Source organism: Ictalurus punctatus, chromosome 15 (genome assembly GCF_001660625.3).
Source record: "Ictalurus punctatus breed USDA103 chromosome 15, Coco_2.0, whole genome shotgun sequence".
NCBI classification, from domain to species: Eukaryota; Metazoa; Chordata; class Actinopteri; order Siluriformes; family Ictaluridae; genus Ictalurus; species Ictalurus punctatus.
This window is the reverse complement of record NC_030430.2, coordinates 17,110,014-17,128,366: the sequence shown is the minus strand read 5'-3', so window position 1 is coordinate 17,128,366 and position 18,353 is coordinate 17,110,014. Positions and strand designations below refer to the sequence as shown.

Sequence of the window (18,353 nt, the reverse complement as noted above, 5' to 3'; positions counted from 1 at the left end):
GTGTGTGAATCAGTGTTTGACCTTGAGAGAGAATGACTCTGTAAGTACGGCACCTGGTGTCTAATAGAAGAACAGCATTACTTGTGGTAGTTCCTTCCAACATTTTCCTGCTTGCTTGATTACAGGTGCATCTAAAAAAAAAAAAAATTGAATATCGTGGAAAAGTTCATATATTCCCCGTAATTTAATTCAAAAAGTGGAACTTTCATATATTCTATATTAATTACACACATAGTGAAATATTTCAAACTTTGTTTTGTTTTAATCTTGATGATTATGGCTTACAGCACAAGGAAATAAAAAGTTCAGTATCTCAAAATATTAGAATAAAGAATTTATAATACAGAAATGTCGCCCTGAGAAGAGCTCTAATCAGCTCATTAACTCAAAACACATGCAAAGGTTCACTGAGTCTTTAATCTATCAGTCTGGTTCAGTACACACAACCACAATCAATTTTCAGATGAAAGTAAATGTTGCAGTTAATTTAAAATCAAGGTCTCAGAGTCTGGAGGAAGAGTGGAGAGGCACAGAATCCAAGTTGCTTGAGGTCCAGTGTAAAGTTTCCACAGTCAGTGATGATTTGGGGTGCCATGTCATCTGCTGGTGTTGGTCCACTGTGTTTTCTCAAGTCAAGAATCAATGTAGTGTCTACCAGGAGATTTTAGAGCGCTTGCTTCCATCTGCTGACGAGTTTTATGGAGATGCTGATTTCCTTTTCCAGCAGCACTTGGCACCTGCCCACAGTGCCAAAACTACTAGTAACTGGTTTGCTGACCATGGTATTGCTGTGCTTGACTGGCAGGCCAACTCTCCTGACCTGAACCCCATAAAGAATCTACGAGAGACTCCAGACTCAACAATACAGACAAGCTGAAGGCCGCTATCAAAGCAACCTGGGCTTCCATAACACCTCAGCAGTGCCACAGGCTGATTGCCACCGTGCCATGCCCCATTGATGCAGAAATTCCTGCAAAAGGATTAAAGCCCAGACTAAGTACTGAGTGCATAAATTAGCATACTTTTCAGAAGGTCGACATTTCTATATTATAAATTCTTTATTCTAATATTCTGAGATACTGGATTTTTGATTTCCATGAGCTGTAAGCCGTAGTCATCAAGATTAAAACTAAACAGACTTTAAATATTTCACTTTATGTGTAATGAATCTAGAATATATGAAAGTTCCACTTTTTGAATTACATTACGGAAAAAAAAATACTTTTCCACAATATTCTAATTTTTTTGAGATGCACCTGTATGTACACTTTAAACTTACTGTTCTTTCATTTTTCATCGCAAAATATACTATATCTTAAAATATAGCACCTATATTATATAAAACCCTAACAAAAGGATCTGCAAAATCTGTTTAAAGCAATCAACTCACTTCAGTTGATATTATTCTGTAATATAAATGAATTTTAAATGTTTATTTAAAAAGAAAAAAATTAAAAGTTACTAACAATAGATAATGAAATAAAACAGAATAGACCAGAAGTATTCAAGTATAACCCCAGCTCAGGACTATACCCTTCTCCACCAGCAGAGGTCATGCTACTGAACTTGACATCTGACCCCAATTTCCTTCCTCATTTCACATATATAAGCTCATGATTTTCATTAGTTCTTTGCAAAGTTTTGCCAGTTGTCTAGTTGAATAAGCTCTGAGCCTTGGTGATGCTTGTTAGCCTTGAATATATCTGGACCCTTTGCCTTTTCATGTAACTACTCTTTGGATTAACCTCAGGATCTGTCTTTTGATGTTTGATTATGTTTTGTCCCTTGCCTATTCTATGATTCTGTATTGGATCTGCCAATTAAGCCTTCCTGTGCATGGATCCTAAACCTTCTCCTGAGTCCAGTGTATTACAGACTTTGTCTGTTCATTTGGATTTTGCAGAGGTTCAGGAATTAAACTCTGCATTCACCTCTCAAGGCCCAACAACAAGAAGCTTCACAGCCCCAGCATGTTTCTGCGCAACTGAGAAGTTGATCAGTGTCTGTTCAGATAATACTGCACCCTCTTAAATTCCAGATGCAGATATGAGTCAGAGAGTGCAAGCAGTTAACCCTGAAATCAATGGGCCCAAAGCTTGAATAACCCTTCCTGAAATGTATAAAGTGTCCCTGGGCAAATGCAAAGATTCCCTAATGCAATACTCTCTTCTTTTCACCAGCACTCCCTTCATTCTTCTCCTGAGCTAACTATAAGATAACATTTGTAATATCACTACTCACTAGAAGAGGGCTCCTTTGGATCACAGCTCTTTGCCATACCCAAGAGTCACTATGACACTCATTCCTACAGTTTCATCCAGCATTCTTGGAGGTGTTTGGTCAGTATGTTTCAAAGAGAGATAACTATTTTCTTTTGAGGACTCAAAGGGAGCCTTCCAATTGACCTAGCATGCAATAATGAACTAATGTCCCTTAATGGATTCATTCAACTGGTGGAATGTACTGACAAAACTTCAATGTATCATCCATCCATTTTCTATACCACTTATCCTATAGGGTCGTGGGGAACCTGGAGACTATCCCAAGGAGCATGGTGTACAAGCCACACCCTGATACACCCTGGACGGGGTCCCAATCCATCGCAGTACACAATAACATACATATTCACACACCCATTCCTACACTGCGGACACTTTGGACATGCCAATCAATCTACCATGCATGTCTTTGCACTGGTGGAGGAAACCGGTGTACCCAGAGGAAAACCCCACAGCACAGGGAGAACATGCAAACTCTGCACACTCAGGGCCATGGCAGGAATCAAACCCCCAACCCTGGAGGTGTGAGGTGAATGTCAGGATGCAATGTGAATGTGAGCGTGAGAAAGGAAAAAAACTCACATGAACATGTCCATCACCCCATGCTTAGTGACAACAAAGTGCACTTTACCAGTTTTATTTCTGCGAGTGAAGTATGCCCCCCGCCATTGTTACACAACTCTCATACATTCTGGGGCAGTTGGTAACTTCGTGGATGAAGACAACTCAAACAACAACTCAAACTCCCTATCATCCTTGTGAAATGAGTCCATAGAAATAACCATAGAAATCCCAGCGCACCTGCCCCATCGCTCAGTAGCCTTGACCTCAGTTGTGATGAAGTGCTTTGAAAGACCAGTCAGAGACTTCATCACCCCTTCATTACTCAACACTCTGGACCCATTACAGTTTGCATACCGTCCCAATCGCTCAACCGATGATGCCATCATACACCTCCTATACACAACCCTGAGCCATCTGTCCACCAGGAAAGGAAATTATGTTAAAAGGCTGTTTGTTGACTACAGCTTAGCATTTAACACTATAATCCCCTGCAACATCACCAACAAGTTGGAGGGCCTGGGACTTAGCCTGTCCCTGTATCTGTGGTGCTCTAACTTCCTGACAGGCAGAACACAAGCAATAAGGGTGGGCACACATGTTTCACCCTCCCTCACCCTCAGCAATGGAGCTCTCCAGGGTTGTGTCCTGAGTCCCCTGCTGTGTGTGACCAATAAAATGTTCATTTTAATTTTATCACAGCTTCAGGTCACTATGGATACTTAATAATGTCCTATGGTCTGCACAATGCCCTCTCAGTATTCCAAGCCTTTGTAAATGAAGTCCACTGTAAATAAATAAATCACTTCAAACCACATAAAAAGTCCACTGTAAGTAGATAAACCACTTCAAATCACATACTCCCCTCCTCCACACACACACACACACACACACACACACACACACACACACACACACACACACACACACACACACACACACACACACACACACACACACTGCCATTTGTATTAGAGCTAAATGGTTCAGAGAATAGCATGGGGCGTATTCACAACCCTAGGATAATCCTCCACATCCGGTACCAGACTTGTGCACAGGCTAACCTGGGCTGTAGCCAAGGGTCCTGGGACAAAAAGGGCCCCAAAATGAATCAAAAGTTATAAATAAATATTTAAGTCTTCAATCTAGCAATCAGAATATTTTCAAAGGAATATTACCAATGGTTTTTGATTTTGGCTTGCTGGGCCAATTTGCTGTGACCCAGAGAGGAGGGCACATGCCACCTGAATATCTACCAAACAAAACTTTTTGCCTCTGTGAGTCTATGAGAAATCAACTCACACTGGGTTCACGTGTTATTTAACTCAGGCTATCCTGGTTTAGCACAAACCATGTTTTTCATGAGTAACAGACTCTGTTTCACCAGCTCATGATATTACCCTTCTCTACCAGTAGAGGATGCACTCTCATGGGTTCTAGTGTGATCTCTTCCCTTCATCATTTCACGTATATACTGTAAGCTCACTCTTTTGAGTAGCTCATTGCAAAGATTTGGCACTTGTTCTGAGCCCTTTGCCTATTCCTTTCTATTACATTTTGGATTATCCTCTGGTTCTGTTGTGTGATGCCTGATTGTGTTTTGACCATTGTCTGCTACTATGTTGGATTGGGTATTGGTACTGCCAATAAACCTTCCTGCATATGGATCCTAAATCATCTCCTGAGTCCGGTTCATTGCAACAAGTATAACATATCAAATTATACAATAAAAAACTGCTACACTGAAAGATTACACAAAAAGATCCTGATATTAATGTTCAACATTAGAACATATCGAGAAAATTGAGTCATAGCCCTGAATATCACAGGAAAAAACAAAACAAAACAATAAATCTGTATTGGTTATCTATTTAAAATATTAGTAAAAGTTAGCTATAGCATTGCCTAGCTTTACCTCTGGTTTAAACGTGTTGCCCTTACCCTGCTTTACCAAATTATTTCAAGTTATCCTTTAAAAAAAATCAGGCAAATGCTTTTGGTGTCTAGATTTATAGTTATATTAAAACTGTATGTTTTAATGTATTATTTTAGTATAGTCACAGCAGAGCTGCTGTACCTATACATTAAGACCCTTAATGCAGTAATCTGCCAATACTGTAAATATTTCCCCACAATATCTGTGAAGCACATTTCCGATATTATATTGGTTTGAACACAGTATTTCATTATAATATTTAGAGAAATTCTTTATTGTGCTGCTCTGTAATCTCTAAGATTTTGTGTATTCATATGTGCTATAAAGGAATTTTGAAATTTGTTGCGCAATTTCCATAGCCACTGAGTGTTATATGTTATATGTGGGTGTTCTCAATAAACAAAATTCCACTGAATGCATGTCAGAGTGACTCTTTACAGTGCAGAAGGCAAGCCTGCTCTTGTCTGACATTTAGTCATATCCTTTCGAATAAAAAGTTAATGTCCTTAAATAGCATGGCATGTTCATATAAATCCACTGATAAAATATCAAGGGCATCAACAAGGCAGTGCATGATGATAGGTCATTTTTTAGCCAATTTTTTCCCCAGGTTTTTCACATGCTAACTGGTGGATAGTTAGAGAACTTTAAGAACAACATACTAAATGTAAATATGTAAGAACCCAGCTAAATAAACAGATGTCTTATCATTCTTAACTGAAACTGGACTTTCCAGGAAGTAATGACACTTATAGCAGATGAGAACACAGTCACATTGTGTTTAGACAGGCTACAAAAGGGTAATTCGCAAATATTTTGAATAATTCACAAATATTTACACAACCAGTCTGTTAGTGATGTAACCCAGGCTAAACTAGAAATAATATTTTATTCATGTGTCCTTTCAGATAAACATCATGTGATAACTGAGACATTCTTGTCACCTCATCACGTTACACCTTATATCTGCTGAGTCCATTGTCACTTTATACCTTACTTTAGGACAATGCAATGCTTTGTTTACAACTCAGTATTTTTCCTCTTTTTCTTTCCTTGACTTGTATTATATTTTCTTTATGCTTGCTGTACTTACTGAATTCTACTATGATCCTATTTCTACATGCTCTTGCATTGTATGTGCGTTTATATATTCTGTGCCTTATGTTAATGGTGTTAATTGCTTACATGTAATCATGTAAGCAATTTACCTGAGCCTCACCAAAGGCATTTCAGTGTACATATGCTTAACATTGCACAAATGGCACAAAAATGGGAGAAATTGTATTGGAGAGCCTCCACTCTACCAAGAAGGCTTTCAAGTAGATTTTGAACATATTCTTCTTGACAAAAATAATGGGCCAAGCCCAAAATGGCAAAATATTTGGCACAAATGTTTGTTTCATTACAACAAAAAATGCACTCTTGAGACCTCCTGCGCCACCATTTGCTCGTTTACTTTTGCCGCAGCGAACTGTTTGGTTAAAGGCTAGAAACAGTGAAATTCACTTACAGTGCCCTCCACTAATATTGCCACCCTTGGTAAATATAAGCAAAGAAGGCTGTGAAAAATTTTCCTTATTGTTCAAACTTTTGATATTTTGTTTAATAAATTCACAAAAATACTCTGCGCTCATGGATATTAAATAATTGCAAACAGAACACAGGTTTATAAAAAATAATATCTTTGTTAAATATAGGTGTGCAACAATTATTGGCACCCCTATGAATTCATATGAAAAAAATATATTTGAAGTATATTCCCATTGATATTTAAAATTTGTTTAGTACACCTGGGTGACTAGGAACAGAAAATTGTTCAACCATGACTTCCTATTTCACAGGGGTATAAATATAGGCCAAATTCCCTTAGTCATTCATCACAATGGGTAAGACCAAGGAATATAGCTGTGATGTGCAGCAAAAGGTTGTTAAGCTTCACAAAATGGGAAGTGGCTATAAGAAAATTTTCACCAATCATTTCCACCATCAGGACTAATAATTAAGAAGTTCCAGTCATCTGGAAATTTTATGAATCAACTTGGAATTGGACGTGTGTCTATATTGTCTCAACGCACTGTGACGAGGACGGTTCTAGTGGCCAAAAAATCTCCAAGGATCACAGCTGGAGAATTGCAGAAGTTAGTTGTGTCTTGGGGTGAGAAAGTCTCCAAAACTACAATCCAAAGTCACCTACATCACGACAAGTTGTTTGGAAGGGTTTCAAGAAAAAAGGTTCTACTTTCATCCAAAAACAAACTCAAGAATCTTCAGTTTGCCAGACACTACTGGAACTTCAAATGGGATCGGGTTCTATGGTCAGATGAAATCATAATAGAGCTTTCTGGCAGTAAACACCAGAGGTGGTTTTGGTGCACACAGAGAGGTAGCCATATGGAAAAGTACCTCATGTCCACGGTTAAATATGGTGGTGGCTCTTTAATGTTTTATGGCTGTTTATTCTGCCAGAGAACCTGGACATTTTGTTAGAATACATGGCATCATGGACTCTATCAAATATCAACAGACATTAAATGAAAACCTGACTGCCTCTGCCAGAAAAATTAAAATGGTTGGATCTTCCAGCAGGACAATGATCCAAAACACACATCAAAATCAACACAAAAATGGTTTACTGACCACAAAATCAAGGTCCTGCCATGGCCATCCCAGTCTCCTGACTTGAAACCTATAATGATTGAAATGTTTGATGTAAAATTCAAACTAACACATGTCTAGGTGTACAAAATTAAATAAAAATAAAATAAAATAAAAAGCTGTCTGCAAGTTTACCCACAAGGCACAAACATATTTTTCTGTTAAGAGTTTGTCTGCACATTTGCTAAAGACCCTGAAACAGAGCCTGTTTGAATTGCCTCAAACTGCTCCCTATCGGTACATAGAAGTGTATCATGCCCTGTGCTTCATATATATAGTACATGTTCAGCACAAGCACTCAGAGCGCTCTCATCTTCTAACCTTTATTCATCCTGCAAACTTCTTCACTGAGTAGATGAGTCTCAGAGTGTTGTCTAATTTCCACAACATTTTGGGTTCCCTGGTTGGGCTACACGAGTGTTCCAGCTGCTTCTGGGCAGCAAGCAAACCAGAGGACGCTCGTGAATTATTTCACCCTGAAGCCTGCACTGGCCACATGTGATTTGCATTGTTGCGCAGACCGGGAGGACCGCTGTAGCCACACAACAAAATGGGTAGGAATCATCGGAAAACAGCCAAAAGGTAAATTAGAATTTTATAAAGTCATTGTGTATTGCTGTCTTTGTGGAAGTGAGTCAATGAAATAAGAAATACGTGTATTACATTGAGCGATTTTTTTAGAGAAGGATTAGAGATGTTCCGAGAACTTAAGGTATTGGTGTTTCACAGCTTCAAAACTAAGATATATATCGACAGATATATATGTATATGTAATAACAGCGACAGAGTTTAGGGGCGGAGAAGGATAGCCCCGGGACCTCGCTGCTGCTTTTGCACTGTGAATCATCAGATCCTCCTGTCAACTCTCTCCAGCCGAGTCATTACCGGAACAGCTCTGAGCTGGGGGGACTCCCATCTCTCAGACAGATCCTTCAAGGTATTGTGGAGGGGGGTATTTCTGAAACTCAGCAACTCACAACTGGGGTTTCTCAGGGGTCAGTTCTGGGTCCACTGCCCTTTTCTGTTTATACTACATCTCTAGGGCAGGAGATTGAGTCTCATGGCTTCTCATATCATTGCTATGCTGATGACACCCAGCTCTATTTGTCCTTCCAGCCTGATGATCCATCTGTCTCTGCACAAATCTCTGCTTGCCTGTCTGACATCTCGGATTGGATGAGGGAACACCACCTTAATCTCAACTTGGCAAAATCTGAGCTTCTCTTCATCCCAGCCTGCCCCCCAATCAACCACAGCTTGGCTCAACCACACACAAGCCAACCAGGACAGCCAGAAATCTTGGGGTGACTTTTGATGACAGCTTGACCTTTACAGACCACTTTTCAAACTCTGCATGGTCATGTAGGTTCATTCTATACAACATCAAGAAAATCAGACCCTATCTCTCGGAACAGGCTACACACCTTCTAGTCCAGGCTCTTGTCATATCAAAACTGGACTACTGCAACGCACTACTCTCGGGCCTCCCAGCCAGCTCCATCAAACCCCTTGAGATGATTCAGAATAAAGTAGCACGTCACGTCTTCAACCAGCCAAAAAGGATCCATGTCACACCCCTCTTCATCTCCCTCCGCTGGCTTCCTGTAGCCACCCATATCAAATTCAAGGCCTTGATGCTCATGTAAAAGACCTTGTCTGGAACAGCACCCTCCTACCTCATCACTCTCCTGAAGGCTTACGTTCCCTCACGCAATCTGTGATCAATTAATGACCGACGCTTAGTAGTGCCTACTCAGCGTGGCTCAAGGTCCCTTTCCAGAACCTTCACACTAACTGTCCTTCAGTGGTGGAATGAACTTCCAACCTCAATCCGGACAGCAGAATCTGTCACTATCTTCAAAAAACAGCTAAAGACGCATCTCTTCCATGAACACCTAACTAGTCCCTAAAACGCCAACCCCACATCATCCTAACCCCCCCCTCCCGCCAAAAAAAAACAACAACCCCAAAACAAAACACCCTACTTTGGCACTTACACATCTATTCTGCACACTTTGCTTTCCTATAACTCAATTAATAAATCTTGTATGTGTCACGTATTCCATGTAATGAAGGTGGATGAGAGTGGACAGATGAGAGTGCAGATAAGAGTTTATTTAGAGAGATACAGTCAGACAAATCCAAAACAAGAGACAATAGCGACGTCAAGAAACAGGCAATGGGTCAGGCGACTGGCAAACAGGCATAAACTGGGAAAGGCTAGAATCAAGAACAAGAAACGAGAAACAAGGTCAAGGAACATGAAACAAAATGAGGAACAGGGTATAATGCCTTGGTATGGTGATAACACTCAATACTACGCAAAGTCATAATGTACAAAAGGTCTCTTTTATAGTGTGGAGTGAGTGAGTGTGAGATTGGCAACAGGTGTGTGTGTGTGATTACCCCCCAAGGGTGCCCAAAATACACTTCCTCCCTCGGCGGTCCTGGCCCTCTGGGCAAAATGTAGCAATAGCAGGTTCCTCGAGGAGCCAAGGAGCAGACATGAGGCTGGGGCTGGTTCGCCTGGGTCATTAGTCTCGAGCACAAGCATAACTTGGTTGGTCGTGACGTCCGCTTCAGGCTTGAGCAGGACTTGGTTGGCCGGGTCAGCAGACTCGGGCGTAAGCATGACTTGGTTGGCCATGTCAGCAGACTCGGGCGTGAGCAGAACTTGGCTGTCTGTGTCAGCATGACTCGGGCATGAGCAGAAATTGGTTGGCCATGTCAGCAGACCCGGGCGTGGGCAGAACTTGGTTGGCTATGTCAGCAGACTCGGGCATGAGCAGAACTCGGTGGACCGTGTCAGCAATCTCGGGTGTCAGCAGAACTTGGTTGGTCAGGACGTCGGTTTCAGGCGTGAGCAGACCTTGGTTGGCCATGACGTCGGTTTCAGATATGAGGACTTGGCTGTTCATGTCAGCAGACTCGGGCGTGAGCAGAACCTGGTTGGTCGTGACGTCGGCTTCAGGTGTGAGCAGAACCTAGTTGGTCGTGACGTTGGTTTCAGACTGGAACTTGGCGTGGAAGGTCACATCATCGATCTCAGACTGGAACTTGGCGTGGGAGGTCGCCTTGTCGACCTCGGACATGAATGTGACTTGGGAGGCCGTCTCTTCGACCTCAGACAGGAACCTGGCTTGAGAGGCTGTCTCATCGACCTTGGACAGGAACCTGGCTTGACAGGCCGACTCGTCAACCTCGGACAGCAACCTGGCTTGAGAGCCCATCGTGATGTATGCAAAGTCATGGTGTCAAGACACATACGTAAATAAAGTCAAGAGAAAAGCAATATGATCTAAAATACTTTTATTTAGAGCTTAAAACATGTTCAATGTTTGGATTTGTTTTAAGAAAATAAATAAATATATGAATAGATAAAAGCTACTGTCCTTGATGTGGGGAATATTGCATCACAAAAGCTAGGGAGACCATATTCTGGTTTTCCAAAAAGAGGATACTTAATAGCATTCAAAACAGTGTTACTATGGATGTAGATTTTTATACACTGAAAAAGATACAGTATTAGCAATATTAGCATCACATAAATATAGATAAATTCCTACATTTTTTAAATGTCCATGAAATATGAAGCAAGTCTACCACAAGTGTACCTTCTGCCATCATTTACAAATTTGAATGGCAATGTAATAACAAGCAATGTGATGCAGGACAACATGAAATTAAAAATGACCTTATATGGCCATGGGCATTGTTTCAACTCAGGACAGCTGTCATTTGCTGCTATTGTCAAGAAACTGTTTGATGCCGTACACAACAGCGCTTCAGCTTCGCGCGTTCTCTGAGAGTATGCTAATGGTTGAGAGGCAGGAATTTGGCCAATAGTTGCAGAAAGTCTTTTATAATCGACCAATCGGTGTGCGAGAAGGCGGGAATTACAGAGAGGGGTTAAAGCAATGCAAATATGCACACACATGATGCAGTATTAGCAGCGCATGGTGGCTTAGTGGTTAGCACATTCGCCTCACACCACCAGGGTTGGGTTTGCATGTTCTCCCTGTGCTGCAGGGGTTTCCTCTGGGTTCTCGGGTTTCCTCCCCCAATCCAAAGACATGCATGATAAGCTGATTGGCATGTCCAAAATTGTCCATATTGTATGAATGGGTGCATGAATGTGTATGTGATTGTGCCCTGTGATGGATTAGCACCCTGTCCAGGGTGTACCCCACCTTGTGCCCTATGCGCCCTGGAAAAGGCTCCAAGTTCCCTGAAACCCTGAAGGATAAGCGGTATAGAAGATGGATGGATGGATGATGCAGTATTAGACCATAAGCACATCATAATTAAACTTAAGCCATTTTCTCAAATTTAGATATCCCGGCTTTTTTAAGGCTATACTTTTTTAAGGCCCGAAAAAGAGGACGTATGGTCACCCTAACAAAAGCATTTCAGAGAACAATTTGTGTTAATTTCTACTTCTAGTAAGTTGCTCATGTGAGCCACGACTTTCAAGAGAGAACCAGAACTACAATCAAGCATCGGTCTATATTGTGTGTCAAAAATGTCATTTTTTTGGTTTTAAATGAAAAAAAAGGAGTGGAAAGCAGTTTCACCTCAGGGCAACAGCATGTTTAAACCCGCCTCCATTCCCTTTCAACAGATGCTTAAGTCCGAGAGTGCCAAACACACACACACACACACACACAGATGCGCAATGGAGCTGTTCACTGCGATCATAAATGCTGCTTCACTGAGCTTTGTACTGGCTGGAGCTGGGGTACACTGGACATATAAAGGCAAGTACTATTACTTTTGTAAATTAGATTTAAATAGTAAATTTACACCTACAGTGTTATAGTGATGGATTTATATAAGCACCTTAGTCTTGAGGTGCTTATATAATTTACTCAGCAACTGAATGTTGTTGTGTATGGCACTCAGAACCTTACTACAATTGTATCAGACATATATGTAGAGTGCTTTGGCTGAAGTCACCCCTTTGGGAAAATGTGTTACAATAAAATGTAATACACAAGCACTGCACTCTCAGAAAACAAAACAAAACTGTACCATTTATTGTCCCTGGGTTGGTACCCTTATATATATATATATATATATATATATATATATATATATATATATATATATATATATATATATATACACATGTATTTTATCTGCAAATGTGGATATTGTGTACCTTTAAAAAAAATCTAAGGTATATAATTGAACTGTAATTTCCTTTTAGAGTAAAGATTTAAAGGTACAGTATATTAGGTAAAAGATACATACAAAAATACAACAGATGTATCTTTGAGGGTATCATTCCAGAGCCAAGGAAAGGTATAGTTTAGCATCATTTTTGTGAGAGTGTGGGAAAAGTTGTACTTGTGGATATTTGAGGTTTCTGCAGCACAGTGTCATGTTTGGTTTTCATCCTTGCTCGGTGGTGCTATTTTTAAACCGTGTCACCTATAGATTTTCTTCCAACCTTATATTTACCAAATAAATACATTACGATATGTCTCATTTTCAAGTTTTATTTGCCAGAAACTCTCAAGGAACAACCACAAAGTGAGACTGTATTAAGATACCAAAACTTTGTAAAGGCACGTCAGCATTGGAGTCTGTTTTTCACCTAAACATCATGCACTCGTTTTCCAGAAGGAAGAACTGGTGTAAACATGAATAGGTTGTGATAATGCCATCTGTTTCGCAGAGGGATCTCTGGATCAGATCCACTGGCCAGATGAGTATCCTTCGTGCGGTGGCCGTAAACAATCCCCCATTGACATCCAGCGGCGCAACGTGCAGTTCAACCCACACATGCTGCAACTGGAGATGACCGGATATGGTGAAGTGAAGAATGGCAACTTCCTCATGATCAACAATGGACACTCAGGTAAATGTCTCTCATCTTTATTATAAATGCTTATAAAGGATCAGGGGGTTAAAAGTGCTGCGAATGAAAATCCTCAAAGTAAATACTGATGACCTACATCACTCTGCTCAAAAAAACCCAAAAAACATACAACCCTCCCCCAATATAAACTCTCAGAATTTGTAACGGTTTTAATTTTTATAATGGGAATTGTATTGGTTTTAATGGAAACTGTAATGTTTCCTGTGGGCCTCTACTGGTAATTTGTTGCCTTCTATTGGTGGCATGTTATACCTAGTGGATACCATTAAGGATTAGTAATGGTAATGGTTTTAATGGTTAGCTGATAGTTTGTAATGGTATTTGTAGTGGAAAAACATTAGAAGTTTTTTTTCAGCAGAGCACATGAACAGATTCCTCAAAACTTAAGATAATTTTAATTTTAATTCAGCACAAAACTCAACCTAGATATCAGGTTCGGCCAGTTCTTACCTCCCAAGATGTTTTCTTCATCACTCCACCTGAATGGAACATGGTTCAAGTTTCATGCATGTCAGTACAAGCGGGGCGGGTATAAAACTGCCTGTCTTTACTACACACCGCATATAGCTTGCTTCCAATAAGCCCTGTAAATATATTATTCAGAAAAGAAAAAACACAACTATACACTAACTGTCCACTTTAACCGTTCCACATTGGGTGCCACTCCTGTCATCACCCAAACTGGACAGTTATAGATTAGAAAAAAAAAGTACCTGCATGATTTTATGCATTGTGCTGCTGCCACCTGATTGGCTGATTGGATAACTGCACAAATGAACAGGTGTACAGGTGTTCCTATTAAAGTGGACGGTGAGTGTATTTTTTGTTATTATACACTTCTACCCACTTAAACCCAAAATGTTGTTCATGTCTGAAGAAGAAAATTGTTCTGTTTCTTTACGTTTCTGAAATGTTCAGGTTAAACATTTTCTAAAGATATATGTAAAAGATATGTCATGTTAAAAGAAGACATTTTACAATTATAGAACAGAAGCACTGGAGCTATTTAAACACGCCTGTCTGTAGTCAAGTGCCTCTTGAGTTTTTAATGTGTTTGCCATCTCATGTTCAAGTGTAAGAATAATGACTGGAACTAAGTGAGATCATGTTTGGATATACTCATTCAAATATCTTAATACAAAGAGATATACTGAATAATTCAAGGCAAGAACAAGACTCCTACATTCCTTCCTTGTATAACTTTAGCTTTTTATGCCTTATTTCTTTTTTCTTTAACTCTTCATTGGCAAATCCATGAACATTCTAAATGTGGATTCATGTTTCCAGTGATTATAGTTTTTCTTCTTGTGTGGGTTTAAGGGTTCTTGATTTTTCTCTCTTTTTGGTTTCACCAGTCCAAATTAACCTTCCCTCCACTATGAAGATAACGAAGGGGCTGCCAGCCTGCTACACAGCTGTTCAAATGCACTTACATTGGGGCGGATGGGACCTGGAAGCCAGTGGCGCTGAACATACTGTGGATGGCATCCGTTATATGGCAGAAGTAAGACATTTTGTTGTTTTAATATCACTGTTGTGCTCAACGCGTTCATCTTATGTATAGCAATATAACTGTGAAGTAGAAAGGGATCTGTAATTTATTAGTTTAGCACTCCTCCAATGTCTCCAATTTCATGTCTTGGACAAACAGTGTATAATGTATAATTATAACATGTATAATTCATGCCTTATCAGCTAACATAACATGTGGAGGAACTAAACCATAACTAAAGTATGAGAACTTTATAAGAGCTGTGTTTTATTCCTGCCATGTATGACTTGGCCTGCTCTATTTCACAGCTTCATGTGGTCCACTACAACTCTGATAAGTACAATAGCTTTGATGAGGCCAAGGATAAGTCTGATGGTCTGGCAGTGTTGGCCTTCTTTTATGAGGTAAGACATAAAACATTTATTAGCCTTAACATAAGAAAATAATCTTCTTCTTCTTCTTCTTCTTCTTCTTCTTCTTCTTCTTCTTCTACTTTATTTATTTATATATTTTTCAAATTAATGTGGGTATGAGACTGCCATCTTGTGTAAAAAAATATTAGAATTCTTGACCTTTGGAATATTAATATCATATGATCATATTCCATGGATTGTTTTTTTTTTTTTTAGCAGAAGGCCCATGAAATTAAGCAAAAATATTGAACATACTCTGCAGTATGTAATTCTGAAAAATGCACAAAAAAATCTGGAATAATTGTTGAAAAGTCTTTTTTTCACCAGAATGCTTTTATTAGTAGTTGGAACAAGTACAATTATTGAAACAATTTCTCTAAAATGTAAGTGCAGTGCAGGGTCAGGTACTCTACTAAACATAGCCATTGATCTAGTCCAGGGGTGTCCAATCTTATCCGGAAAGGGCCGGTGTGGGTGCACATTTTCATTCCAAGCAAGCAGAAGCCCCACCTGAATCTACTGAAAGCCAAGATCAACTGAGTAAACAGGTGTGGCTCCTGCTTGGTTGGAATGAAAACCTGCACCCACACCGGCCCTTTCCGGATAAGATTGGACACCCCTGCTCTAGTCATTATGTGTCGGGTCACTGGCTTCTATTTTAATCCCAGATTAAGATATGCAGGCCATTCTGGCTAGTATTAGTGTTAGTGTTAGTGCCTGTCTGTTGTAACAGCGCTGCTACAGGCTTTCTCCTCAGCTCCTTTATGCAGTTTGACTCTAGCTCAGTTTCTGCTTGTACCCAAGCTGTTAGCATTGATTGATTCGCACAAACATATGGTTAATTGTGTTCATCAGGGTCTACTGTCAGATTGACAGTAATAACTTTTTGTTCTTTTGCTTGTATCTAGGATGGGCATTTTGAGAACACATACTACAGCGACTTCATCAATAACCTGGAAAATGTCAAATATGCAGGTACCTAATGAATGTCATGACAGACATTTTACTTCAACACTCAGTCCTCATACACTTTCTATCTATAATCTTTCTCAGGGCAGTCCATGAATATTTCGACTCTAAATGTACGTTCCATGCTCCCTGAGAACCTCGCCCATTTCTTCAGATATGAGGGCTCTCTTACGACGCCACCATGCTACGAGAGCATCCTGTGGACTGTGTTTGATACCCCCATCACCCTGTCCCATAACCAGGTACTTCACGCTTATAATGCTTTTCAAACCTAACAACGGTCTTAAAAAATCAATCTCAAATTAATGACTATGATGTACAGATCAGGAAGCTGGAGAGCACACTTATGGACCTGGAAAATAAGACCCTGTGGAATGACTACCGCATGGCACAACCTCTCAATGACAGAGTGGTAGAGTCCTCATTCCTTCCTCGCCTGGGAAAAGGCAGTATGTACACAGTCTCACAGCTCTTTCTATTAAAAAGCAGTGGTTGAATATAATTTTGTGTGCCACTACATTTTGTTTTATTTTCATCTCTTGTCAGCATTTTGTAGGCAAGAGGAGATTGAGGCAAAGCTTTTAAATATTGAAAGCATGATTACCTCTCTTGGAAAACATATACACTCAGGTATGATTTATTTGTGCCAACACTGTAGGAAATAAACATTATTCTAGCTAAATTGATTTGCTTTTTGTAACTATAGATAGAAAACTAATCATTGTACAAATCATTCTTTTACCTTGCGTGCTGTTTAGATGGTGGTTATAGGCCTCCCAATAAAGGTAAGCATGAATTACATTTTTTTTCAAGGTTCCAAATAGTGAATGTCCCAGAAAAGACTAACAACGCTATCTTCTTTTTTCCCCATGTAAGATCCACAGGCAATATTCCCACTAGTACTTAATTTCCCTGCAAGCAAGCTAGAGAGTTATGCTCTGATGAGCCTGGCTCAACCAATGAACCTGCACTCCTTTACGGTGTGCATGAACCTGCGTATGCATGTCCGCCCTGTGCACACCGTGCTCTCCTACTCCACCTCTGCAAACGAAAACGAGCTCACGATCACCATGGGCTATGAGGTGGGGCTCTGGATCGGAAATGAGTTTGTCAACCTTCCCCATGAACTGAGCCCCCGTGCCTGGACGCATTACTGTCTGACCTGGGCTTCGCACACTGGAGGGGCAGAGCTCTGGGTGAATGGTGCTCTTGGAAAGGAGCAGTACCTGCGAGCGGGCTACACCATTCCTCCCGGTGGTGACCTCATCCTGGGAAAGGACCAGGATGGATTCCTGGGAATCTCTGATTCGGATGCATTCGTGGGCTATATGACTGATGTGAACATATGGGATTATGTGTTGGGTCCTGAGGAGATCCAAAAGGGGATGAGCTGTGAGAGAAACTCAGAGAAAGGCAACGTGCTGAATTGGGGAGTCACACGTATGAGTCTGTATGGTGGAGTCCAACTGGAGACTGAACACAAGTGCTCGTAATTCAACACATTTAACTTCTTCTAAATGGCCTGAATAACATTATGTTGCTTCTCTCTCTCTCTCTCTCTCTCTCTCTCTCTCTCTCTCTGATATCAATTTTGTTTTCTATGTAAGACAAATATATACATCCATTATCTACAAACATTCAATACACTTTATAAAAATTATTTGCATATTTTAATAGAACATGTTTTTAAAATAAAGTAACATACGAGATATGTTTTTTTTCCCAACATGTAAAACTGATTTTGTGATCACTGAAATGAATGCAAAATCAAGCAAACACCGCTATATTGGGTAACGCTTGCAATTTTTCAAAATTATCAAAGATTTTCTGCAGATTTGGGCCAAGATGCATCATATGACATCATCACAATGCTCAATCAGTCAAAGCCCTCGTCAATTCACGTGCATCGAAAATGAGTTCAGTTAAAACGTCTCATTTACCAACAAACATCACTTTGAAATTTCATGCAATTGCAATTTCACCATTTCAAGTAGTTTTCCCACAAAAAAAGCACAAAAAACTCTGCAATCTGCAGCATAAAGTTTTTTAAAAAGGCTGCAGCAAAACCAAGCATTTTTGGCTGCAACAATCACAAAAGAACTCTGCGAAATCCTGTACAGGCTAATATATACAGATAATAACTAAACTCTAGGATAGCTCAGGG

At 40.1% G+C, this 18,353-nt stretch overlaps 1 protein-coding gene across 1 annotated transcript; it reads left to right on the top strand.

Moving 5' to 3' along the window:
- Window positions 1-12,048: 12,048 nt before the first annotated feature.
- ca6 (carbonic anhydrase VI) lies at window positions 12,049-17,915 on the top strand. Its single transcript, XM_017487520.3, has 10 exons — window positions 12,049-12,188; window positions 13,112-13,294; window positions 14,671-14,819; window positions 15,116-15,211; window positions 16,129-16,195; window positions 16,274-16,431; window positions 16,512-16,638; window positions 16,736-16,819; window positions 16,948-16,974; window positions 17,066-17,915. The coding sequence occupies exons 1-10, from the start codon at window positions 12,053-12,055 to the stop codon at window positions 17,680-17,682; spliced, it is 1,644 nt and encodes a 547-aa protein (XP_017343009.2). The 5' UTR covers window positions 12,049-12,052; the 3' UTR covers window positions 17,683-17,915.
- Window positions 17,916-18,353: the final 438 nt, after the last annotated feature.